At 46.7% G+C, this 25,439-nt stretch overlaps 1 protein-coding gene across 1 annotated transcript in view; it reads right to left on the reverse strand.

Moving 5' to 3' along the window:
- The window catches only part of LOC146831375 (chloride channel protein C-like), a 497,244-nt gene that overhangs the window by 255,320 nt on the left and 216,485 nt on the right, over positions 1-25,439 (reverse strand). Inside the window, exon 11 of the mRNA XM_085605651.1 lies at positions 16,181-16,352. Within this exon, the coding sequence (XP_085461777.1) occupies positions 16,181-16,352 (172 nt within the window). The remainder of the gene's footprint in view (positions 1-16,180; positions 16,353-25,439) is intronic.

Consider the following 25,439-nt stretch of genomic DNA (forward strand, 5'->3'; position numbering starts at 1 on the left):
TAAACGAGTGCAAAGAAGCCCACGTAGCTGCCTGGCAGATGTCATGATTGGGGACCCCACGTCCCAAATCAGTACTGGCTGCCGTTGCCCTGGTGGAATGGGCGCGAACCCCACAGGAGGTTCCTTTTTTGCGAAGGAATAGCAGATTTTGATGCAAAGAACAACCCATCGGGAGATGGTTCGCTTTTGCATGGCCAACCTTTCTTGGCGCCCACATAGCCAAAAAAGAGCTGGTCATTAACCCAAAATTGTTTTGTGTGATCCAGATAGAAGGAAAGCGCATGTTTTGGATCCAGACGGTGGAGCCTCTCTTCCTCTTTAGAAGGATACGGGGGCAGGAAGAAGGTAGGCAAAGTGACGGTCTCTCCTATGTGGAAAGAGGTAGCCACTTTGGGAAGGAAGGAAGGCCTAGTACGAAGGACAACTTTGTCCGGATGAACAGCCAGGAAAGGAGGTTTTGAAGAAAGGGCCTGAAGTTCACTCACCCTGTGAGCAGAGGTGATGGCGACCAGAAAGGCAGTTTTAAGTGTCAGAAGTCTGAGAGGACAGTTATGTAGTGGCTCGAAAGGAGTGCACATAAGATACGCCAGAACCAGGTTCAAGTCCCACTGAAGCATTACAAAAGGAATTGGAGGATACAAGTGAGTAAGGCCCTTAAGGAAGCGATTTACAATAGGGGACTTGAAAAGAGAAGGCTGGTCAGGAAGTCGAAGAAAGGCTGAAATGGCTGAAAGATAGCCTTTTAGAGTGCCCAGAGCAGAGCCCTGCTGGGCCAAAGAAAGAAGGAAGAGGAGAACTTCTGAAAGGAGGGCAGAAAGGGGATCCACAGCCTTTGCTGCGCACCGTGCCACAAACTTGTTCCATCTACAGGCGTATACCGTTTTGGTGAAGGGCCGACTGGCTGCCAAAATAACGTTCCAGACTTCGGGTGGAAGGTTGAAAGTTGTCAACTGTCGCCGCTCAATCTCCACGCAAGAAGGTGGAGGCTGGACAGGTTCGGGTGGAGGACCGTCCCCTGCTACTGCGACAGAAGATCCTCCTAAAAGGGCAGTCTGATCGGAGGATCGATGGCCATGTGCAAGAGCTCGGGACACCAGACTATTCGTGCCCAGTCCGGGGCCACAAGAATGACTTGGGCCCGGTTGCTCGTGATCTTTTTCACCACTCTAGGTAGAAGTGGTATAGGCAGAAAGGCGTATAGAAAACCGCAACTCGATTCGTGACAAAAAGCGTCGCCAAGTGAGTGCCGCCTTGGAAATTCAAACGCGCAGAACTGCTGACATTGCACATTCTCTTTGGTGGTGAATAGATCTGATCTAACCAAGGCTCTCCCCACCGCTGAAAGAGGCCTTGCACCACCTCCAAGTGAAGACGCCATTCGTGATCCATCATGCACCGGCGGCTGAGTTAATCTGCCTTGGCGTTCAGAGAACCTGCCAGGTGTTGAACCACCAGGGACATGCCCTAATGTTCCCACCACTTCCAGAGACGAAGTGCCTCCTGGCATAGGGTCCATGATCCCAACCCGCCCTGTTTGTTGCAGTACCACATGGCAGTGGTGTTGTCCGTGAACACCTGCACTACTCTCCCTTTGACAGAAGGAAGGAATGCCTTCAGTGCTAAATGGATCACCCGATGCTCCAGAAGGTTGATGTGGAGCCCAGACTCCGCTGGAGACCAGAGGCCTCTGATCTCCGCCTCTCCCATGTGGCCACCCCTCCCCAGAAGTGAGGCATCTGTCACAACTGTGAACTCTGGTTGGGGAAGGGAGAGGGACCTGCAGTTGACCCAATCCTGGTTCGTTAGCCTCCACTGCAATTGGTGTGCAGTGCCCGCCGAGATCTGGATGCAATCGGACAGGTTACCCTAATGTTGAGACCACTGGATCTTCAGGTCCCACTGCCAAGCCTGCATATGCCACCAGGCATGATCCACCAGCAGGATGCAGAAGGCCATCAGGCTCAGTAGCCTGAAGGACATGCTGACCAAAACCCAGGATAGAGGCTGAAAGATCGGAATCATAGCCAGAATATCCCGGACTCGCTGATCAGGAGGATAAGCCAGAAACTGCGCTGTGTCCAGAACCGCTCCCATGAAAAGGAGCTTCTGAGAGGGAATCAAGTGTGACTTCGGCATGTTGATGGTGAACCCCAGCGAATGCAGGAGGTCGGCTGTAGTCTGGAGGTAGGAGACGACAGCCTGGGGCGAGCCCACCTTCAACAGCCAGTCGCCAAGTTAGGGGAAGACTGGAACCCCTGATCTGCGCAGATGAACTGCGACCACCGCCATCACCTTTGTGAACACCCGAGGGTCGCTGGTAAGGCCAAAAGGGAGCACAGTAAATTGAAAGTGCTCGTGGCCTACCGTGAACTGTGGGTAACGCCTGTGGACAGGCAGGAAGGGGATGTGAAAATAAGCGTCCTGCAAGTCCAACGCTATCATTCAGTCTCCAGGGTCGAGGGCAGACAGGACCTGAGCCAATGTCAAAATTTTGAACTTCTCCTTCCTGAGGAAGCGGTTGACGTTCCTGAGATCCAAGATAGGACGCAGGCCTTTGTCGTTCTTGGGCACCAGAAAGTAGTGGGAAAAACAACCACAACCTACTTCTGGGGCAGGAACTCGTTCAATGGCTTTTTTGGCCAAGAGAGCTGTAACTTCCTGTTGGATAACGGCCAGGTGATCCTCTGACATGCAATAGAATTGAGGCGGCATGGATGGAGGGGTAGTCTCGAAGGGGAGGGAGAAGCCCCTTCAGACTATCTGCAAAAACCACCTGTCCGACGTGATGTTGCGCCAGTGGGGGAGGTGATGGCGAATCCTTCCACCCACTGGCAGTTGGTGGCCCTGAAAGGTCAGACTAGGAGGGCTTGGAGGCTGCTACTGATGCGGCGCTGGTGGACTGGCCCACCCACTGGCTCCCAGACCCACGACAGTGGGTCCCACATCCCCGGCCACGCAGAGCCTGGACCGCTTGCGCAGGCCTGTGGCTCTGGGTGGAACGTGGTGGGGCACCCCTTCCGTTGCCACAAAAGGGGCGAAAAGAAGACTGCGCCGGGCCGGAGGTGGAAGCGAGGCTCAAGGATCTGGCCATGGCCCTAGAGTCCTTAAAGCGCTCAGGCGCATTGTCGGCTTTGTCGCCGAATGGGCGAAGGCCATCAAAGGGCATGTCCAAAAGAGTAGCTTGGACATCACCCGAAAAGCCAGTGGACCTTAGCCAGGCGTAGCGTCTAAGGGCTACTGACGTGGAAATCGTCCTGCCTAGCGAGTCAGCGGTGTCCAGCCCACATCGGATGGCGAACATCACTGCATCTCTCCCTTCGGCCACTGCATGGGAGACTACAGCCCATGCCTCTTCCGGGTATTGTGGCAGCACTCGCGCAACCATATCCCACACAGAGTTAAAGTAACGGCCCAATAGACATGCGATGTTCACCAACCGCAGTCCTAAGCTGGAGGAAGAAAACATCTTCTTCCCAAGGTGGTCCAGCTTCTTGGATTCCCTTTCAGGTGGTGGGGTAGGCAATGCGCCCTTGGAAGTTGAGGCTTGGACCACCAAGCTCTCAGGGGTGGGGTGTTGGGAGCGTAAAATGGGGTCGCCCGGGGCTGGGGCGGTGGAGTCGAGCAATCATCCTGTCCACAGGAGCCCCTGTGTTGGGCTTGGACCACGTGCCCAAAAGGATGTCTGTGAGGGCCTCATTGAACAGCAGCAGGTTAGTCCTAACCTCCACCTTAGGAAGCTCGAGGTTTAAGGCCTCAGCCGCCCTATGCAACAACACTGCTTATGACGCACCCTCCTCTGTAGCCACAGTAGGGGGAGAAAGCATGCCAAGGTCTGCGGAAGTGTCCAGACCACTGGCCTCACCCAATCCAGTCCGGTTCTTCCAACTGGTCTGACAGAGAGTCCACAGACACCTCCCAGTCCTCCTCACCCTCCTCTGGTAGCCACTCAGGGCAATAGGGACACCAGGGGAGAACATGGGTGCAAAAGTACAGGTCGGCGCTGGTCCCGACGTTGGGTGACGTCGGTCCGGCTCCGTGTCCCCATTGAGGGGGAGGCCGGGGTCGAAGTCGGCTGGGGACACAATGGCATCGGAGGAGGGGGAGGCATCGCCAATGGATTCGGCACCAGAGGAGGTGTCACAAGGTCAACCGGTGCCGATCCGGATCCAGGTCTGGATCCCAGGGGGCCTGCATCTGCCGCCGGCATCGAAGGCCTAGAGCCCTCAGCCGAGTCCTCGGGGCCCGAAGGTGTGCCAGCGGAGTCAGGCTGCCCAAAAATAGAATGGAGAGCTTTGTAAAAGCTACGAAGTAGGGCAGGGGTCGCCCCGGAAAGGGAAGGAGGCTCGGGTCGACCCTACAGGCTCTGCTCATGGGGCCAGGCAACTACCACCCGTATCCAACGTCTCCTCAGCCGACGGACGGGGAGAACACAAAGAGTGACAGTGCTTCTTCGCCTTCTTTTTGTGCTTATACTTATCTGAAGACAAAGACTTCGATGAGGAGTGGTGATGGCTTCGGGACCTCCCTCTCGACCGGGAAAGTGATCGGCGCAAAGCTGACTGCCGGGCCTCCAGAAGCTTTCGGGACCGCCCCCCGCCAAAGACTTCGGGGCCATGGTCGCGCTCCAGTCATGAGAGGCACACAAGATTGGGGTCCGTCCCCTACATCAGCTTGTGACAGGAGTCACAAGGCTTGAAGCCGGTCTGCCGAGATGACATCCCTGTGCACCAGGAGTTGAAACGACTCAAAAAGACGTCGACAAAAAGTAGCAAAAATAGAGTCAAAAAGTGACTTGAGGTACTGCTATCTCTGGATCTGCGCTGGCTGGCGCGGAAAAAAAGAACTGACGTCAGAGCGCAGGGGCGGCGTCTAAGTAGATACCGCAACGTCCTTCGGGTGACCACGATGCCAACGGCGAATGCGGAGTCGTCCAACGCCACCTACCGACGCGCAGGGGTACTGCTGAAGAAAAATTCTCCGGATCCAGTCTGACGCCTGGGGGTTATTCTGAGGTGAGGAATCCATAACTAATTGTCTCTTTCAGATACCTAGTATTCCCACACATGTTCAAGTGATTTCATGTAAGAAGCACAGAGTATTTGATCTGTGATACTAAAATAGCATTCTCTTTGCTTTTAGCCATAAACATCTTTTTTCGCCCACATTCTCCTACACTGTAAAATATCATTACACCCTGTTTGTATCTTCTGATTTTTGGAGTCAAAGATACTTTTCAAAATCAAATTCAGGACATGAAGGAAGAGCTTCCCTCACATCAGAGTTTGATTTTTTTTTGTTTTGCAGTAACACCATCTTTGTGCTATACAAACACTCCTCCAACAGGAACTGGAGCTTTAGCTCATTTCCTCTGCTTCAGAACGGCAAAAGCTATTCAAAGAAGCAGCATTTGGAGCAGGAAGAGGAAGTTATTTCCATCTCCAGGCCTTCCCTGTAATCCTTACTATTTGCGGCAGTGATGTCTGCTCTAAAAGAGCCCATAGCAAGGAGGCAGAATCCTGAGGGCACAGATGAGAACGAAGACAAGATGCCAAAAGGGAAATATGTGCAAGGGTGTGAAGAAGCTAATTAAGATGTAAATTGTTTAGAATAGCAGCTACACGAGCAATGATTAACACAAAATCTAAAGATGAAATCACACATATTTTACATGTGTGAACAGCAATAGGCAGATATAGTTATTCATATAGACCGGCAAAGCGTTCAAATGCAAGTTTTCTTTTAACTAGAATTGACCTCGACAATGATGAAATAGGCTCAGTGGAATTTAGAGCCTTGACCTTAATTTGACATGTTTAGAAATATTAGTTATGACTGCAAAATGTTCCAGTCTAACAAATGTATTAACATTTTGCTAACAAAAATCTAATTGTGATAACTAAACTTCCTATTTACCCCATATTTCACATAATGCTTGAATAGAATAATTGTACACTTTAAAACAGTATTTCTTGTTCGTGTTAATGAAATGTGTAGGAAAGTGCCCCCTTTGACATGGTTACCCCCCACTTTTTGCCGGGTATCTGGTGCAATGTTGACTGGGAGTTTGCTGGGTTCTTGCTAACCATGTCCCCAGCACCAGTGTTCTTTCCCTAAGCTGTACGATTGTTCCACAATTGGCATGACTTCCGCTCCACTGTAAGTCTCTAGAAAATGGTACCCCTGTTACCTAGGCCTTGGGACTGTAGAGGGTCTACTAGGGGTGCAGCACGAATTGCACCACACTAGGGATCCCTCACCAAGATCAAGCAAACTGCCATTGCAGCCTACATTGCAGGCTACATGTCTTGGTGCAGAGAAAACCAAAGAATCAACATGGCACACATCCCTGTGTGCCATGCCTGCCAGCACTGTATGTGTATACGTAAGTCCTAAGGCAGGGTGCACTATACCCATGTGAGGACATAGCCGCAAGAGTGGATATGTCTCTGTGATATCTAAGTTCAGCCTTAGATATTACCAGTGCACAGGGAAGTCATAACAAGTACATGGGCTGAACACTCATCACTAAGAGTTCCCCAGCAACATGATGGCTTCACTGTACCCCAAGGTGTTTGGTACCAAACACCTCGTCTAAACCCACACTGATGCCAGTGCTGGATGTATTAATACATGCAGACAGAGGGCAGTGTGTTGACTGACTTTTCTCGACCAGCCTGCCACCACTAAACATGTTTCTGGCTTCTTGTGATGAGAGCCTTCGCTCTCAGAACCCGGGAACAAAGTCTGCTCTGGGCAGAGGTGTTCACACCTCATCCAAGCAGGAACTGCCTTTCAGGTTGGGATGCTTCAAAGGCCATGCTGCCTTTGAAATGTGACCCAGGCCTCTCCAGCTAGTAGAAGATGCCAACACCCCTGTTCTGTCCCCACTTTTTCATGGGAGCACAGCTAGAAAAATTAGTTAGATAAGGAGGTGGGCCCACATCTAGCCAGCACCACCCCTAAGGTGGGGCAGCTGATGTTAACATCACTTTTTAGAACCCTCCATTTTGTGTTGTAGAGAATTCGCCTACTAGGGTCAGGGTTATGCACACTTCCCAAGGAAGTGGTCATATAGAGAGTGTAGTCACCCTAAAGGTACCTGGTACTCCCCTCAACACCCCTAAATTGAGTAGGTGGCACTCTTTGACCCTGAACTTCAGAATCAACTGAATTAAAGACAAGGAGGACAAAGATGAGCTGCTGAACCCAAGAACTAAGTGCCTGCTGCTGAGTTTTGTCATGAACCCCTGTCTGCCACTTCAAGACTCGGCAGTCGAGGGGAACTGCCTCATTTTGTTGCTGTGTGGCCTCTAAAAATCCCAGAGGACTACCAGCCTTCACAAACTGCCCAAGAACTCCCTTGGATGAAGGAGCTACTCCCTTGCAGACTACAGGCACCAAAACCGCCACAGTCCGACAGGAGCCATGCAGTACCAACCCCTGGGGTACCAGACGACCAACATCAAAGTGTCCAATCCGTGCTCCAACTGTACCTGAGCCCAGCACTCACGAGGGACATCAAGAACCTTGAGACCCACCTCGAGAGTGGCCCAGCAGTCCTGAAATTTCCTCGGCCAACTGTTGGCACCTGACCGCGAGGAGCACCTTTACACACCAGGGCTGACCAAACTACCTGAGCTACACACAGCTCAACCCAGCTGTGTACCCTTGTCCCTAAGGCCCTTGTGATGCCAGCTCCAGTTTGGGAGCTCTCGGACTTGCCGGCAAGTTCCCTGTGCAGCCTGTCTTTAGAGGTTCCCCCTTCCCCATTGTGCACCACCTACCAACTCCACCAACGCCCTGCTCCTTACGGTATTTAGTACGCGCCCAAAGAATTGTTGGTAGAACATTGAAACTTGGCTTCATGCTACTCTAAACCCTGAAGGTGAACCTCTACAACTGTCTGTGCTGTGATCTTTACCTACCAGCTTTTTCCTTCCACAGGATTATATGGTGCATAATAGCGCACAACTTTGAATTATTTCCATATCTTTGGAAATTCATTAGAAATACAGTACTTACCTTTGAACTTAGTTCTAGGTTCAAAAATATATATAAAAAGACGTGTTATTTTTCTAAATTGGTCTTGGATTTATTCTTTGAGTGTGTGTCTCATTTATTGCCTCTGTGAGTATAACAAATGCTTAGCACTACCCTCTGATAAGCCTAACTTCTCGCCCACACTATCACAAAATAGAATGCTAGTATTACCTACTTTAGCCTCTGTACACTAATAGGAGACACACTGGACTCTCTGCATGGTGTACTTCATTTTAGTACACTATATAGAGAGCCAGATTCCTACAAAATGCATTACTAAACAGTATTTTTGCAAGATGATGCTTCTCTTCTTTAGCATAGTTTATTGTTTACTCAATGAAACATTTAACATTAGAAGTTTAAACTGTGTTCAATGCCTATCGAAACAGAGGCTTATGAATCAAGAAGCTACATAGGTTAGATGTCTGTAACAAACTTTGTGATAAAATGTTTTGAGAAGCATGTTATTTTGTGGGAAAGGAAGAGCTGAGCTCACTCTCAGACAAATGCTGTTGCCTGATTGAATCTAAAGAGCAGAGAACTGCAACCCATTTTGCAACATTATTTTTGAATTATATTTTAGTGCATATTTCTTGTGTAGATCACGCTCATTCCGCATAGCCTTTCCCAGACACCCATTCCATTTCCCTTTCCCTTGACTGACAGCTGTGGGTACCGCTGGTGCTGTTTATCCTTTGACTTATTGCTCGGTTTTTAGGTCTCGCCTAGCGAACGCAGCGCTTGCGCTGCATCGCCTTGGCGAGACTATTGTTGTGGGTTTGGTGCGCGAAGGGAGACAAACCATGTGCGCGCACGGGCAGGCGATGTGCACGTGTATGGCGTCTCCTCTGCCTCACACGCTCCCACCGCACCCTTGTTTTTTTCTTCTTTCGACAACTAGTCGTGTAATAGCGCCACATACCGGGCCCATGCCATCCCACCGCCCCAAAGTCAACAGCCTTGCCCACAATGCCCAATGCCTCCCCATGGGACCCCCACATTGCCCACCATATGCCTGCTCTAACAACACTGTGCCCTGATCCCCCCTCCCAATCCGCCACCTCCAAAGCGCGCTCCAGCAGTTCAGAGTGTGCATGACTGTTTCCTCTCTGTTTTATTTTTTTAATATGGCCAAGATCCTGACAGGGATGCAAGCCAACGCTGTCTGTCATCAGTGAGTTTTCCATGCGTCGGTTCACGCAGGGGTTGGCGCACTAGTGTATGCAGGACCTGATATACACCTGGCCGGAGAGGGGCAGGGCATCAGCGTATTGTGAAGGGGAGGAGTGCAGACAGGTGGGTGTGTGGAATGAGGAGACTGACACCGGCGCAGGGAGGTCAGTCGGTAAGTGGTTCATATCTAGTGAATATCGTGGTTCCCCGTTGAGCAGAATCTCCCAAAGGGAAGGATTTTTATCTGCCGACCCCTGTGTGTCTGACTCTGATCACAGTAACATAACTCTCGTGACTAGGGGTGGGCGGAATTTGCGAAATCCACTGTCGCAAATTATCGCAAAAATGTTAAAAATTATCGCAAACACGCGGAAATATCGCGAAGATGCGTACGTTTTTTTCCCGCATGTTCACGAGATTTTCTGCATGGTTGCGGCTCGCCAACGTACCCATGTGGTTGCTCGCGGGTGCGGCCATCTTGTTTTCAGTTGTCTCGCGGTGCATGATCGCGAGAAGAAAGATGTGATCGCGCGACGCATGACGTCACTGCGGGCGCGAACTGTCGCGAGACAGCGCAAATGGCTAAAAACAATACAACATCTCATGGAGAACGCGACCGGATCAAGAAAACTTGTCGGCGAACGCAGGGATTCAGGTAAGGCGATCACGAGCGCGCGAGAATGTATTATTTTACAGCGCGAGCAAGAAACAAATTATCGCCAAGCTGCGGAATGCGGAAATTTTGACATTTTCGCGCTTTCCGCGGAACGCGAGAATGTCAAATTATCGCAATTTCCGCGAACTGAACGAAATTTTAGCCCAGGCCTACTCGTGACCCAGTTCACGTCTGTTTTGTTGTTGATTATGTGCAGCTGCACAAAGCACCCTGGAGATAAACTATCCACCACCCACTGCCTTCCCCTCCCCTGCCGTCAGGCGTCAATGATGTAGCTCTAAATTAATTACTTTTGGTATTTCGCACAGTTCTGCGTTACATCTTATAGTTGAAGTAAAATTGAAAGTTGCGTCCTGTGCCCAAACTATCCGTTATAAAATATTTCTTTCCGTTGCTTGTTTGTTGCAAGTGGCTGATTCCTGTTCTGTTAGTCGGTTCCGGAATCCGACTTCACGTCTCCAGAGCTCGCAAGTGTCCCAGCTCAGTAGGTGAGTAGCTCTGGAAGCACAGGGAATTGTAATCCGTATTTTATAGTGGGATCAACAAAACTACAAATCCCTGACTGCAAAGAAAAAAAAAACTAGAGTGGATGAGCTACTGATGCATGGACCTGGGTAAAATGATTTATCTGCATCTCTTCATTCATACCCACGGCGCCCAATACCGCGTTAATAGGTACCAGCCCTCGACTCTGTGCGCCCAGTACCCACCTAGGCACCCCCTGGCCCTTGCTTCCAGCCCTCCATTTTCTGGTTTGTTCCTCTTACCATCTTTGAGACCTCTGCTGTTACAATCCCATCCCCCTAGTCTCTGCTACAGCCTGCCTACTATTCTCGGGTCCCAGCTAATTTGAGGTTCTGGAAGGGAACCTGTTCTTAGTGGATTTGTTTTAAAAGCTTCTGTTTCCACCCCTTTTTTGCATTCATATGATTTCTCCCTTTGCTTTCAATTATTCAGAAACCACGTAGCCCGCTCTAAAACACATTCGAAGTGATTTCTTCTTTTATTTGTTGTTTGGGGTTTATATTTTGCACAGGGAAAATACGGCATAGTTGACTTTCCGAGTATATTTGCGTACATGCAATGAAATGAACATACAGTACTAGCCAGTACAAAAAAAAACCCGGCTGAATGTCAACCAAGTCTCCGCTTTTATTCCTGCCCTCTGGTGCCGGCACCCCTTCACTGTCCTGCGACAGAAATCATAAAGTGCTGGAACATCCTATTTCATCAACCCAACCCCCAAATCCACATTGAGCCGGCGGTAGTAGAGGATCAGTGGTAGCCAGGGTGTTAGTGAAGGTGTGGGAGCCGGAGGAGGAAAGAGAGGAGAAGAAGGATGGGTCAAGGGGAGGTCACCATGTCAAAGCAAAAAACTCGCCATAGTGCAAACACGTTTTACTGATGAACTGCTTATTCAGAATGATAACTCTTCTGGGATGCATTTTGATCTTCCACTCCTACATTGACACTGTAATCTCAGTGTCACCTCCACCAACAATTTTGTAACTCAATTCATATGTATTTACCAGGAGTCTCCAATCTTTTTAGTAATAAAAGCTACTTATGTTCAATGAAAATCATTCCAAGACACTATTATTCGTGTTGTACACAACAAACAAGATTACATTAGTGACCACCCCATGCAAGATTAGCTGGCATGAGCATCTCCGTGCGGGATGGCCAGCAGTAATGTAAATAAGCATTAAAAATGCAATAGGTTTCGCCTTTGATTAAGTTAAAGCCATTTGCTTTGCTAATGGTACTGTATAGCATAGCAAATGGCTTTAACTTAATAAAAGGCGAGACCTGTTGCATTTTCAATGCTTGTTACAGATTGCTACTGTGACTGTATGCTTTTTTTGTTCGAATTAATGAGACTCCACTGAGTTTCATGAACTACCCTCAAAGGGAAGTCTGGAAGCTTTAACTGGATCTTGAGCTTTAGGCTATCTTTTTCTAACTCTTTTTCCTTTGGATTCAAACTCTTCATGAGTTCTACTAACTTTAAAGTTCTTTTCCTGTTCTTTAGAATAGGGTATTTTTCCTTTATGGAAGGTGCATGATGCATTATTTGAGGATTTGTTCTACCATATTTTATGAGATTTCTGTAAACTTACTTGAATTTATCAACTAATCTGAATGAAAAGAACAAAAATAATCTTACTAAACTCTTAATTAGAAACAAACTTTTAAAACTAATGTAAACTCTCATCATTGAGTAAACTTAGAACTGTCATAGTAATTTAAAGTATGATGATGAAATAGCTCCTGATTAAAAAAACAGTGGCAAACATCCATCACCTGAAGTGTGTTACACTCGGAAAACAGCACAGGAAGGGATGGAGCTTCACCCTGAAATTGATGGAAAGAAAAGGTTGAACCACACTATTTAAATTTTGCCCCAACTCTGTGCTATCAGTTGTCGTGCACTTTAGGGTAGTTTTGGGGTTTGATACAACCCCTGCTCAAGTGGAGAAGAAATTCTTGGCCAATACAGCCTCCAGCAAGGAGATTATCTACCTTTCCGTGATGCTCCAAAGGATATCTTGACAAACAAATGAAAGGATATCCATAAGGAATGATTTCCTCATTTTTTGGGTAAGAGATATCCCTTACAGGATTTTAAAAACAAATTCCCACATATCCCTGAAGTCAATATAATTCTATCAAGTATGGTATCTTCCTCATCAATTAGCAGAAGGTGTTGTACATGACGTGGAGCCACTTGTCACCTATTTCTACAAACTTTACAAAGTTGTCTAGTCCATTTAAAAAACTACTTGTTTCTTTTGTAAAACCAAACGTAAACTCTGCTTACACATTTTGTTTTGTGTGTAGTGGAAGGGTTTATATATAAAGCTCCACAGCACAATAAAGGTACAACCTGGACAGCAGCACAACCTTCCCTAACACAAACAATAAGTAATTCACAGTAGCAAGGAAGAATATCATATTATTCTCTCACACCTACAGGAAAGATACAACACAGGTAGCTAACACACAAAAGAGGATGTGAGAAGGATTGTGGTATCATCTCCATAAACAAATATAAACACACAAGAAGTACATCTCCATAAACAAATATAAACACACAAGAAGTACAAAACTGCTGGAAGAAACACACAAACATCTTATGGCATTACTATAAATTCATGTACTTATATAGGAAGAGAAACCCTCATCTACCAACTGTGGTGTGCTTCATCAGTGGGTTCCACATCCAGCACTGAGAAGCATCTAAGAGTACTATTCTTCACTGGTTGCACTGTCTCGTAGTAATAGTTTCTCTAGTTCTGGTGAGATTAGATATATTATGTTGCCATTTATCTCATCTCTTTGTCAAACTGTCAGGCCTATATTAAAATTGTATGCAAAATAGGAGGGTCGAGCCATGGGCTCTGCTTCTGTTTTCCGTGAAGATGATTTGGAACAGATTGATCACCCAAGAAACCGAAAGATCTAACACCCATGCATACCAAGTGTACTCTGGGGATGCAGGCGAGGTCCGAGGAGGATGATCTTATGGGTCTGATGGGTGCATAGTGGCAAGCATGCCTTTTGAGGTTTCCTACCCCCTTGCCACGGAGGGCTTTGAAGAATATGACCAGAGCCTTACACTGTATCCTTTCCTACACTGGAAGTCAGTGTAAAGCCTTGAGATGAGGGGCCGTGTGTGACCTGGGTTTCAGTCTAAGGATCGCCCTGTCCGCTGAGTTTTGCACCACCTGGTTGCGCTGGAGGAGGTAGTTCTGCGGGCCCAAGTATAGGACATTAGCATAGTCCAATCTAGACGTCACCAAAGCCTGAACCACTATCTTCCTGGAATCAGGTGGAAGGAGCGGGAGGAATCTTTTACGCATGTGAAGCATGCCAAAACAGGTACCCTCCAGTGTCTGGACTTGGGATCTCATCGAGAGGACATTATCAATGTAGCTGCCAAGGTTCTTAACCGTGGTTTGAGCTGGACAGCTCCTCCACCCACAAATGGCTCCAGTTACTCACGGAAGGCAGGTCAAAAAAGACAATCTCTGATTTGTCAAGGTTGCATTTAAGCTGGTTTGCCTGCAAAAACCTTTGTGAGACAAGATCTAATTGCATCCCCATTAAAGTCTGCCCCCTTATCACAGGAAACGATCAGCTGCGTATCATCAGCATATTGTTTTTTTATCTTAGCACAGTTGGCCTCAGCCAGGAGTGCAAGGGGGGACATATATAAGTTAAAGAGTGTCAGGCTCAGGATGGAGCCCTGAGGGACTCCTACATTCATGTTGGGCATGGGGGCTGCAAAAAAAGGGGCATCCATATTACCTGATTTCTATCCTTCAGGAAAGATGTTATCCAGGCTAGTGCCAAACCACCGATGCCTATGTTCCTTAGTCTATTGAGGAGTCTCTTGCGTGAGACCGTGTCGAACGCTGCCAACAGGTCAAGTAGTATGAGGATAGCTCTGCCCCACTGGTCAAGCTTTTCCTTTGGGTGCTCCATCACTTCCAACAGAGCTGTCTAGGTGCTGTAATTTGCCCTTAAGCCATATTGAGTCAATTGCAGTAGATTGTGACTTACTGCGTAATCCGAGATCACTCTGTTGACATGTCTCTCAAGTACCTTAGAGAAAGCCGGGAGGAGAGAGATCGGCCTATAGTTCGCAGAAACTTTTGGATGCGCGGTTAGTTTTTTAAGGAGCAGCTGAATTTTTGCCCGCTACCAAATGGATGGCACAATGCCGGTGGAAAGCGATGAGTTTAGCACCTTATTTACTGTGGGGTTTATTGTGGGGGCTAGGGAGGGTAATAATTTTGCTGGGCATGAGTCCACCGGGGAGCCAGACTTAAGGCCCTTAAGGTATGTAAGTGATTTGTCCAGTTGTATAGCCGGGAATTGTAATAGTGCGGGGGAAACTGGGACCTGGCTTTACCATCGGAAATGTGCTGAAAGGACAGGCCCCCCTCAGTCTCCCTAGAGAAAGACTGGATTATAAATTCAAGGCATTTATACTTATGGTCATTAATGTGTCAAAATAACCCAAAATCAATTTAGTAGTAAGCTGTACTCTCAGCTTAACTTGTATTTTTAGTACAACACCTTTTACACTGTCTTCAGAGTATCAGAAATAGAAACATTATATAAGCAATCTAGAAGTAAAAAATATATATTTGCACACAAAACTAAAATATCAAACTCAGTGTTTATAAATAATTTGGGAGCAAGGTAGGCTCAAGCTTAAACAATTATTAAACTAGAAGTTTATAAAATGTGGATAAAGTAAGATTCTCGCCCAGGTAAAAGGGCAGATATTGTGGCACAGTTATATGGGCATTTAGTCTGTGATGCCAGGGAGAGACAAATCCTGATTTAACATTTTAGGTGAAATATTTGGTTATAACGTGTGATTAGTGCTTACATGTCAGTAAACTCATTAGTATAGTCCAAAGGCCATGAAGAGAACCCTACCCATGACCTCTCATCAATGCCTGGACACTAAAACACTTTAAGAAGATTGGTAAATTACTTCTCATAATATAATACGTTTCATAAGGGTACCACCTTTCTTTTTAACTCTACATCAGTCAGTATAACCAGTTAAAAATGGAAACATATTCTTACTAATGTGCACACCAAAAGGCCGGAGTGCATGATGACAACTGTGTGAAAGGGTCACCTTTTTACATTTTGAAAACGTTTTCTACGTTCACCTTCATCCTTATTTGAAAATAAGCAGGCCGATAAAGAAAATAATTAATTCTACGACAATTTGGAAGGTGGCACCCGTTTATTTTGGCAACAAAAAGCTTTAAAACCAACATGTTATCATATAAGTAGAATGATGCAAATGGACCTGCAAGGGTGATTAATGAACATTACCGTGTCTCTATGACAGACTAAGGCATCCAAGCAGCAAGCACTTTCTTAATAAATCAAGAAATAAAATCTCTTCATATCAGCAAAGTAGAACCATCAAAGAACACACACTGGCTCTCGATCATATGCTATGCATCATGTTATTTCTGCACTCTAAGGACTACTCGATCCCCATCACCAAACCAAATAAAGACACAAATGAGACAAAGTACACAGCCCATCCACGCGAAAGTAAAAGCACAAAAACACATGAAAGCCAATGGCTAAAAGGGATTTGCCATAGCCCACTCTCTCTTTGTACTTCTCATTTTTGCAGAGTTAATAATGAGTTAATAAGACAGCTACAACTTGCTGTAACCAACTACAATAAGGGTTTAAAAGCGCAGAGAGCAAAAGAGGTAACAAGGTACAGAATTGTTTAATATTTACCATGATAACGGAGAGTGAAATTGTTAGCCTAGTTACTCCGCTGAAGAAAGAGGCTGCTCCAATTGCAGCAAAGAGGCCTGGGTCAATCCAGGCTCCATACTCATCATTTTGGACACCAAACATGGATACCAAAACTCGACCAACTATCCTTCCATACAGGGCTCCAGTGTACCTGCCAACACAAAAAAGATGTTAAGTTTGCAATACCCATCTGTGACGGAAAATGCATCCCGAACACACATAGGCACACAGATATATGCATATCTTTCCCACAGTACACTGCAAAGAAAGTCAAAATAAAGCAATCCCCATCTCATTGCTGTCACCTATTAGAATTGAACTGCACTTTACCTTGTGGCCCCGCTTCTTTCAAGACAGGGCCCGAGTTGCCCACGTGTTCATTGATTCAGTGTGCTGGGTGAGGTATGTATGAGGTCAGAGGGGGAATCCTGGTCACCTGGCTGGGTGAGAATCAGCGGGCATATTGTCTACATGGACAACCCCTCGCTACTTCCTGGAGCTCCTGCCCTAAGTGCTACTGTTCACACTGTGCCAATTCACAAAGATTCCAAGGGCGAAGTTAAAAGATGTTTTGGACAAATTCCTGACATTTTTTTGAATTCACAAAGAATTTCAGAAGTAATCATAGAAATCCTTAACAGTCACAGTTTTGGATGAGTATTCAAATGTGTAAATATTTCTGTATGCATCATTGTAACTTTGTGTACATATATATGCAAGGAAATGTAACCCAAATGTGAATTAGAACATTAAACGTTTTTCTTTGCAAACAAAATGATTTTCCATGTGAAGAATGCATTTCAACTCCCCCCTACAATACCTAGGGATTTCTTCCACATTTCTGCCTTGGATCACACTCACCTCTTTCCTTTACCCTCACCAGCTCTCCCCTCACTGCTGTCAGTGCCTCCTTTCCACATTGCTGCTAAGGCTGTTACTGCCCTGGGTGGGTCAGTCCTATGCAGCCTGCACTATCAGTGAGCTTCTGCTCTTTCTTAATTTATTCCCCTTCAATTCTTTTTAGTTTTGATCTCCTGCCAGACCTTGGTATTTCGGTGCCGTTTTCTCCCGTTTTCCTGCCACCCACTTTCATCCGCCCCTTCCCTAGCAGCCATCCCAAGACCTACTTAATGGAGGCCGCAGCGTGGTCGCAGCGGACGCATGCAGCAGGCACCATGCCCAACGCCAGGAACTCTGGCCCTCCGGACACCCACAGGTACTCCACCATAGATATCTGAGTCTTGGACCCTGGATGCCACAACAACTGCTGCCTCACATCTCCTTACTCCATGGCAGGACCGTTCACCTGCCCACCACTGTTTCTTGACTAGAAACTTAGTACCACCTAGTACCACCTCACAGAAACCAGCACCACACCCATCCCTCAACATCTCCAATGCCTCCTGATAAATGCCAGATCATTCTGCAGACACGCCACTGAAGTCTGGGACACCATGCCCCCCACATAACCTTCATCACAGAGACCTGACTCAACCCCTCCTCTGCCCCGACATCACCACCACCACGCCCAACGGCTACAAGATGACGCACTGAGACAGCACCAACAAACATGGAGGTGGCATCTCCATCATCCACAAAAGCTCAATCCGCTGCACCACCACCGAAAAGTACACCACACAGATCATGGAACACCTGAATTTCCAATTTCACACCGACGATAAAACGACCATCAGAGGCACCCTCACCTATGGACCCCAGGACCACGCACCAGCCTTTGCGATACCATAAGAAACTTCATCTCCCCACTCGCCATCGAATCTAAGTACTTCATCTTCCTCTGCGACCTCAACTTCCACCTGGACAATCCCACAGGCACGAACTCCGCCAACATCATGGAACAAATGGACAACATTGCCCCCCTGTTGGTTACAGACACACAGAGCAGGACACACACAAGACTTGATCTTCACGTTTAGCAACAGAGTCAAATACAGCCACATCACGGAACTCACCTGGACTAACCACTCCATCATCCACTTCACCATCACAGGATCACCTCGCACCACCCTCAACCCTCTCAGCACCTCCTTCCGCAACTGGGGCAAAGTGACACAGACCTAATGGATGGACACCCTCAACACCACCCAGCCTGATTCCGCAACCAAGCTGAAACAGGAGGTCGAGAACTTTAACACCTGGATCACCAACACTGCCGACCGAGTTACCCCCATCAAACCAGCCAAAACCCACTGATCCACCTAACAAGCCAGCTGGTACACATCAGAACTCAGCACAATGAAAGGCATCTGCAAACAACTGGCAAGAAGACGGCAAACCAGCAAAGACAGACCTAGCCACCTTCAAGACAGCCCACAGCAAATACCACCAATGACTCAAAGACGTGAAAAAGGATGCCCTTGCAGACGGCATCAAGGCAAGTGCCAACCACACCAAGGAACTCTTCACCGTCGTCAGAGATTTCTTCTCACCAGCAGCCACCGAGAACACGATCCCTCCCTCACAGGAATTCTGCGACGCATTAGCAAATCATTTCCACAACAAGATATCCACCATCTATGGGAATTTGGAGCCCCAACCCACCAACCTCCTCAGCCTTCTCACTACAACGGACAGCCCCCCTGACCAACAATTCACCACATCGGAACAGCTCACCACACGGAAAACCACAGCCATCAGGAACTCCATCCACTTACCAACCCCTGCCCCCGCCGCCTCTTCAAGCTAGGAAGCAACGAGATCAGCCACAAGCTTACCACTATCCTCAATGTATCCATCGCTAAAGCCACCGTTGCTGAAGCATGGAAACATGCAGAGGTCAAACTTCTCCTCAAGAAACCTTCCGTAGACCCCAGCAAAATCCAAAACTATGACCCAATCTCTTTGCTCCCATTTCCCGCTAAAGACCTGGAGAAGGCCGTCAACCGGTAGCACATCGAACACCTGGAGAGAAACAACTTGCTAAATGCCTCCCAATACCGTTTCTCACCCACCCACAGCACCAAGCCCGCCCTGATTAATGCCATGAACAATGTCTGTACCCTACATGACAGAGGAGAATCAGACGTCCTGATCCTTCTCAACCTCTTTGTTGCGTTCAACACTGTTTCCCACCACACATTCATCAAGAGACTGCACTAGATCGTAATCAAGGGAGACGCACTCAGATGGATTGCATCATTCCTCACGGGACGCACACAGAAATCCGCCTACCTCCCTTCACCTCAGAACCCATGAGCACCATCTGCAGTGTCTCTCAAGGCTCATCCCTCAGCCCCACCCTCTTTGACATCTACATGAAGTCCCTAGCCGACATCATCAGCACCCACAATATCAACATCATATCCTACGCCAACGACACCCAGCTCATCCTCACGCTCTCAGCAGACCCAGCCACCACCAAGACCAACTTCTACAACTGCATGGAGAACATCACAGCCTGGAAGAAGGACAACTGTCTGAAGGCCAACATGAACAAAATAGAAGTGCTGATCTTTGGCTACCATGCCTCCCCACGGAACGACCCTTGGTGGCCTGCTGAACTGAGACCCATCCTCACATCAAAAGTCCACGCCCCCAACCTCGGTATCATCCTGGATAGCAGACTTACCATGATACAACAGATCAATTCAGTCTCCTCAGCCTGCTTCCTAGCTCTCCGCATGCTCCAAAGAATCTTCAAATGGCTCCCCATTAGCACAAGAAAAACCGTCATGCAAGCTCAAATCACCAGCTGTCTGGACTACAGCAACAAACTGTATCCAGAAATCAGCTCTGATCTCACAAGAAGGCTCCAGACTATACAGAAATCAACGGCCAGGCTGATCCTCAAACTGCCCAAACAGACCGACATTACTCAGCACCTGGGAACCTCCACAGGCTCCCCGTCCATAAAAAATGCCAATTTAAACTACTGACACGTGCTTACAAAGCCCTCCACAACCAAGGACAAGCATACATGAACCACCGCCTGAACTTCCACCAACTGCCCAGAAACCTTTGCTCTGAATACCTCGCCCTTGCACAGACACCGCTCATCCACCGGAGCCAGGGTGGATGCCACATCTTCTCTGACATTGCAGTCAAGGTGTGGAACGCTCGCCCTCTCCACCTCCGAACATCACCCTCACTGACGGACTACAGGAATAGACTTAAGACCTGGCTCTTCGACTAAGCCCAGCAACCCAGTGTCTGGATACCATCACGGGGGAATAAGCTGCGCTTTTCAAGTACTGATTGATTAATTGATTGATTTACAGCAGTACATTTGGACATGCTTCCAATGTGAGAAACTACTAGTGAGTATGTGGTAAATACCAATAAACACACACGATTGTGGATGTTTATGAATTGTTACAAGTGGCCTCAAATATTTTTGTAAGTTTCCATTGGACTTACGTGCTGCACCCTGCTGCAGCACTGAAGACAGTGGCCTTCCAATTTTTCCTCTCCCTCTTCTCTGAATCTTGGAAGATTACATACATAGGCACACCGTCCTATTTCTTTGGCATGCACCTCCATTTTGTGTGCTTAACTCAGACAGGGATTTATGGCGGATTACATTAAAAGGTGCTCCCTCCAGACCAGTCCTTTGGAGAGGCCTTCTCTGTTTCCATGACACCAATCCTAAGTGGCGCACAGCTGTGTTATCCCTTGGTGGCCTCTTCGTCCGTCAGCCAGTATCTCTAATACCCCACAGCCTCCCAGGCATAGGCAGTACCTCGTTTGTCTGGGGCCACATTGCAATGCAACTAGGAGAACCCTTCTTTCAAACTAATTGAGCATGCAATGTGACCTCCACAATACTAATTATAGAAAGGGCTTTACATATCTTTATCCTCAGGTCCCAATATGATCACACCCAACTTACATTTGTTGGATCTAATTTTCACACTGGCGCATAAATTGATGATCAACAACTGGAATGACCTATGCAACGTCAGTGCCTGGAAACCCTTGCATGTGATTAGCTGTGCTCTACAAATTCACAGAACATAACATCTCGATACATTCATGGTGGGAACGGTTAAGATCCGTCAGAGGCCCTGACGGTATAATTTCACAACAATCTATCTGTGAAGAGCCTAATATGGGGGAATTTGTTTACTACCCTGCAAAAGGCAATCCACCATAAACCCAGATTCGATACATTAGCTTGAGATTGCCTCACCTAGCAATAGAGACATTCACCTCTGTATTCATAAGTGATCTACATGCCTCACTATCCCCACAACAAAGCATACTGAGATCAGAAAGGAAGGGTAACGCTAGCACCTGAAGCTCTTTCTTTAATACAGATGTGCCCAGGGAGTTCCAAAAGTGGGTGGAAACTCACAATATGCACGTGGATCACTTATAAAAGTCAGTACCTGGATTCGTCAGTTAGCTCCCAAGATACTCATTTCCATGCCTGAGTAAGCCACTCCAGGTTTTTTTCTTTCATTGTGGGACTTTATGTGCTTTTTGTGAAAATGAGGACTTTAACTCCCAGATTGCAAGAAAAACTTCCGGGCCTGAATAAGCTACTCACTCGTGGTCCATTAAAACATGAGTACCCTGCACACTCATAGAGTGACACTCAAAGATAGTGCAGGATGCTGCTGCAGGACATAGCTGCCAAGTTTCCCAGGTCACTGTGTGATGAGTTGCTCCAGTCTAAGTGTTTTGCTTTGAAATATGGGACATGTAGTCCAGCTTATAATGAAATAAACAAGACTACAAGTCCCAGAATTCGAAGAAAAAACCTGGACTGGAGCAGCACATCACGCATGGACCTGGAAAACTTGGCAGGGCACGCACAACTGTCCAAAGCCTGGTGTGGACTGCCCTGAACAAAAAGACAACAATGGCAAGTAAACTCTTTATTTACCAGGGATCTTTGTAAAGATTGATTTTAAACAGAAAAACATGTATTGTCATTTAAAAACAAAGCTCCAAAAATTCCCAGGCCTATCAACGACTTGCCCGCCTACTCCAATCTTCTCTTGCATGCTGGGAGTTGCAGTTCTACTGTTATATTGGGATACTTAAGACTACACATCCCAGAAAGCGAAGAAAATGGTGTAGATGAAATACTCATGTAGGGAACCGGGAAGCTTGACAGCTCTGTAAAAAGTGTGACATAGAACAGGCACTTACCTAACATATTATATACTAAGGGGCTAATTATGAGAGGCTTGCACCACCTGACCATCACTTTTTTTGATGTTCCAGCAGCGCAAGCCTCTCAATCATATCTATGAGGCGATGCAAAGCCACTATGCATGACTTTGCATGGCCTCATCGATCTGAAGTAAGACAAAGCAGCGCAAGTCGCTGCCTTGCCTTACTCCGCATTAAGGAGGCATTCCATGGGCATTGCAGTGTTTTTTTCCATGCTACACCCAAGGGTGTTGACGTTGCCCCAGATTTAATTAATCACATAAACCTAGAGCAGTGCCAGAACCTTATGCCTCCCCTGGGCAGACGTAATGAGGAGAAATATTTGTATTTCTCCTTGTTTTTTACTCTTTCCATGCACATACAGAAAGAGGAAAATGCCTCTCTGGATTGTGTTTGTGCAGGAAGATGCCCCTCCCTGCACAAAATCAACACTGCCTGCAACAAAGGCACCCTTGCACCAGTGTGCCTACATTGGTGCTAGGCAGCAAATTGTGCGCATGAGGAGAAAGGACAGGAATGCACTGTATTTCATAACTACGGTGCATTCCTGCCCTTTCACATTGGCGTAGGGTATCACAGCAAGAAGACTTGTCGTGCTGCCCGGTGCCAATTCCTCATAAATGAGGCTCTAATAGCCTAAAGTAGAAGAATATTTTGAACAAAAAATGTAGCCCATCCTCGCTTTCAAGTCATTAACTTGCTCATCTCACCTGGCAGCTCAAAGGAAGTGAACAATGGTGTGTTTGAGCTCAGAATTAAGGCACCTAATAAAATCACCTTCTGGAAGCCACATGCAGACACTTCAGATTTCTTTCGCTGAATGGAGGTCTGACACTTTGGAATCTAGCCTCTTAGTAAGCTTCCATAGCCACAAACCCTCCAATAGGGTCTCACACTAGCAGATCTCTCAAGTTTCCTGATCCAATCATTAATAGCTTCTCCAATCCACACTTTTCTTTACATTCCAATACTCATACTCTAGAAAGCATAATGAGTTAAACAAAACTAGAAGTATCCCTCTGCAGATCTCTGTCTTATGTAGCCATACAGTACATTTTTCTTCACCCTCTTGCACTCCCCTTTGCTTCATATGTATGTGTAGTATTTTCATATTTAAACAAAAATGTAATTGCTCAAAAGTGGTGCCACAAAAAAAAACACTGCAACATTTTGGGGTTTACTTACAAAAGGCCTGCCCCACCACTTGCGGAGGCCTCTCAATCAAACCTATAAAGCGACGTAAAGCCACCCTGAATGGCTTTACATGGTCTCATAGATATGGAGTAAGGCAAGGCAGCGCAAATAGCTGCGTTGCCATTCTCTATATCAAGGAGGCATTCCATGGACGTTGCAGTGGGTTTTCCCACACAACACCCATGGATTTTGATGCCCCAGATTTACTTCATCACGTAAACCTTACGCCTCCCCAGAACAGGCATAACGAGGAGCAATATTTTTTATTACTCCCCGTTTTTTTCTCTTCTACATGAAGAGAGACCCCTCTTTGATTGTTTTTGTGCAGGAAGGTAATCCTTCCTGCACAAAAACAATCCTGCCTGCAACAAATGCACCCTTGCACCATGTTGCAAGGGTGCCTAGGTTGGCGCTAGGCAGCAAATTGTGTGGCAGTGCAGGGGGTAAAAGGACAAGAATACACCGTATTTCATAACTACGGTGCTTTACTGCCCTTTCACATTGGCATAGCTCTCCAGAAAATAGGGGCCATGCTTGAAAAGGGAAATTGCACGGGGTTTCAATTTCAAAGAGAGTCATTGTGCTTGGCAAACTTTGTATGGCCAAATCTATAAACTAGCGAATCAATTCTTAAATGCCAGCATACATTATGTTAGAAATCATTTAATAATCGGTTCCCTGATAAACATATTTGGAAAGTATTGTCAGTACCTTCAAGAAACCACAGGTGGGAGCTCTGACATAACAAAACAGAAAATGCGTCAATTACCCTGCAAACTACTTTTATTTTTCCCCAAAACACAAGAAGTATTCAAACAAGGTCACATAAAATAAGCTTGAGCTGCCAGAGCTCAGGGAACACCATGAATAGGGAGGTGCCATGAAACTGAGCAGCAACCCAATTTGTATTCTATGCAATGTGAAATATGGGATCTTGCATGAACAGAAAGAAAAGGTCTTTTAAAAACGGTCTTCAAACTGGGGGAGCCGACTTCTTTGACAATTCGTTTATTAAAAAGCTCTTCAAATATATGCCTTCCGCATAATAAACAAGGCTCAACCAAGGCTCGTGACCTAGAGCCTCTGCGGGCTGTGTTTTTTAAAGGGGCAATAAATAGATGCAGAGATTGCACCATCCACCGATTTCGAACTTTCTGGCATGCACCATTCTCTGCAATAGGCCAACTCCAGTGTCTGTACAATTTCTTTCAAAGAAGTAGAGATAGATACCAAAGTTGAAAGGCAACACAAATGTATTCCATTCCATTTCTAATTATCTTTTCTTTTCCAACATTATTCTAAAGGTGCTGTAGACGAAATACGTCTTATTCCTTTGCTAATCACATTTTTTGCTCTGGTCATCTCGTAGTTTTTATTTCCAAATGGTTGCAGCTGAAATGTTTGTGGACTGCCAGCCTGCCTCCTGAACACGCACTGCCACGTGTGCTCTGTTATAAGGATCGGTGTTTTACTTCCAATTCGCCATAACTATCTCTCCGGCAAGGCAGCTGTCTATTTATGCGGTTACATTTATTTATTTATGTCACATTTCACAAAAATACTTTCTGGAAGCACACTCACTTCCTAAATTGGGATGATTCGGCTTTTCAACTATCACCTCAAAGGTCTGACGACTTAATGCCCAATGGAGGGGTCTGCCAAGATGGGAAACGTGCCTGAATAGAATCTACAGCACCTTTCCCCATTCAGAAGGGAGGCCAGTGAAGTCAGTGGAACTGTCTTCTTTGAGAGGCTGGGGCAAGTGATGGCTCCTGGGAGGAGATAACCTTTGAAGTTCATGCATTGAGCTGGGACGTCCATGGATGGAGTTGTAAGGCAGCGGAGAGCTAAGCATTGCTGGGAAGAGGTCATCATTTTAGATTTTTGGTACATGAAACTCTGG

This window comes from Triturus cristatus, chromosome 5_1, assembly GCF_964204655.1.
Source record: "Triturus cristatus chromosome 5_1, aTriCri1.1, whole genome shotgun sequence".
Lineage (NCBI taxonomy): Eukaryota > Metazoa > Chordata > Amphibia > Caudata > Salamandridae > Triturus > Triturus cristatus.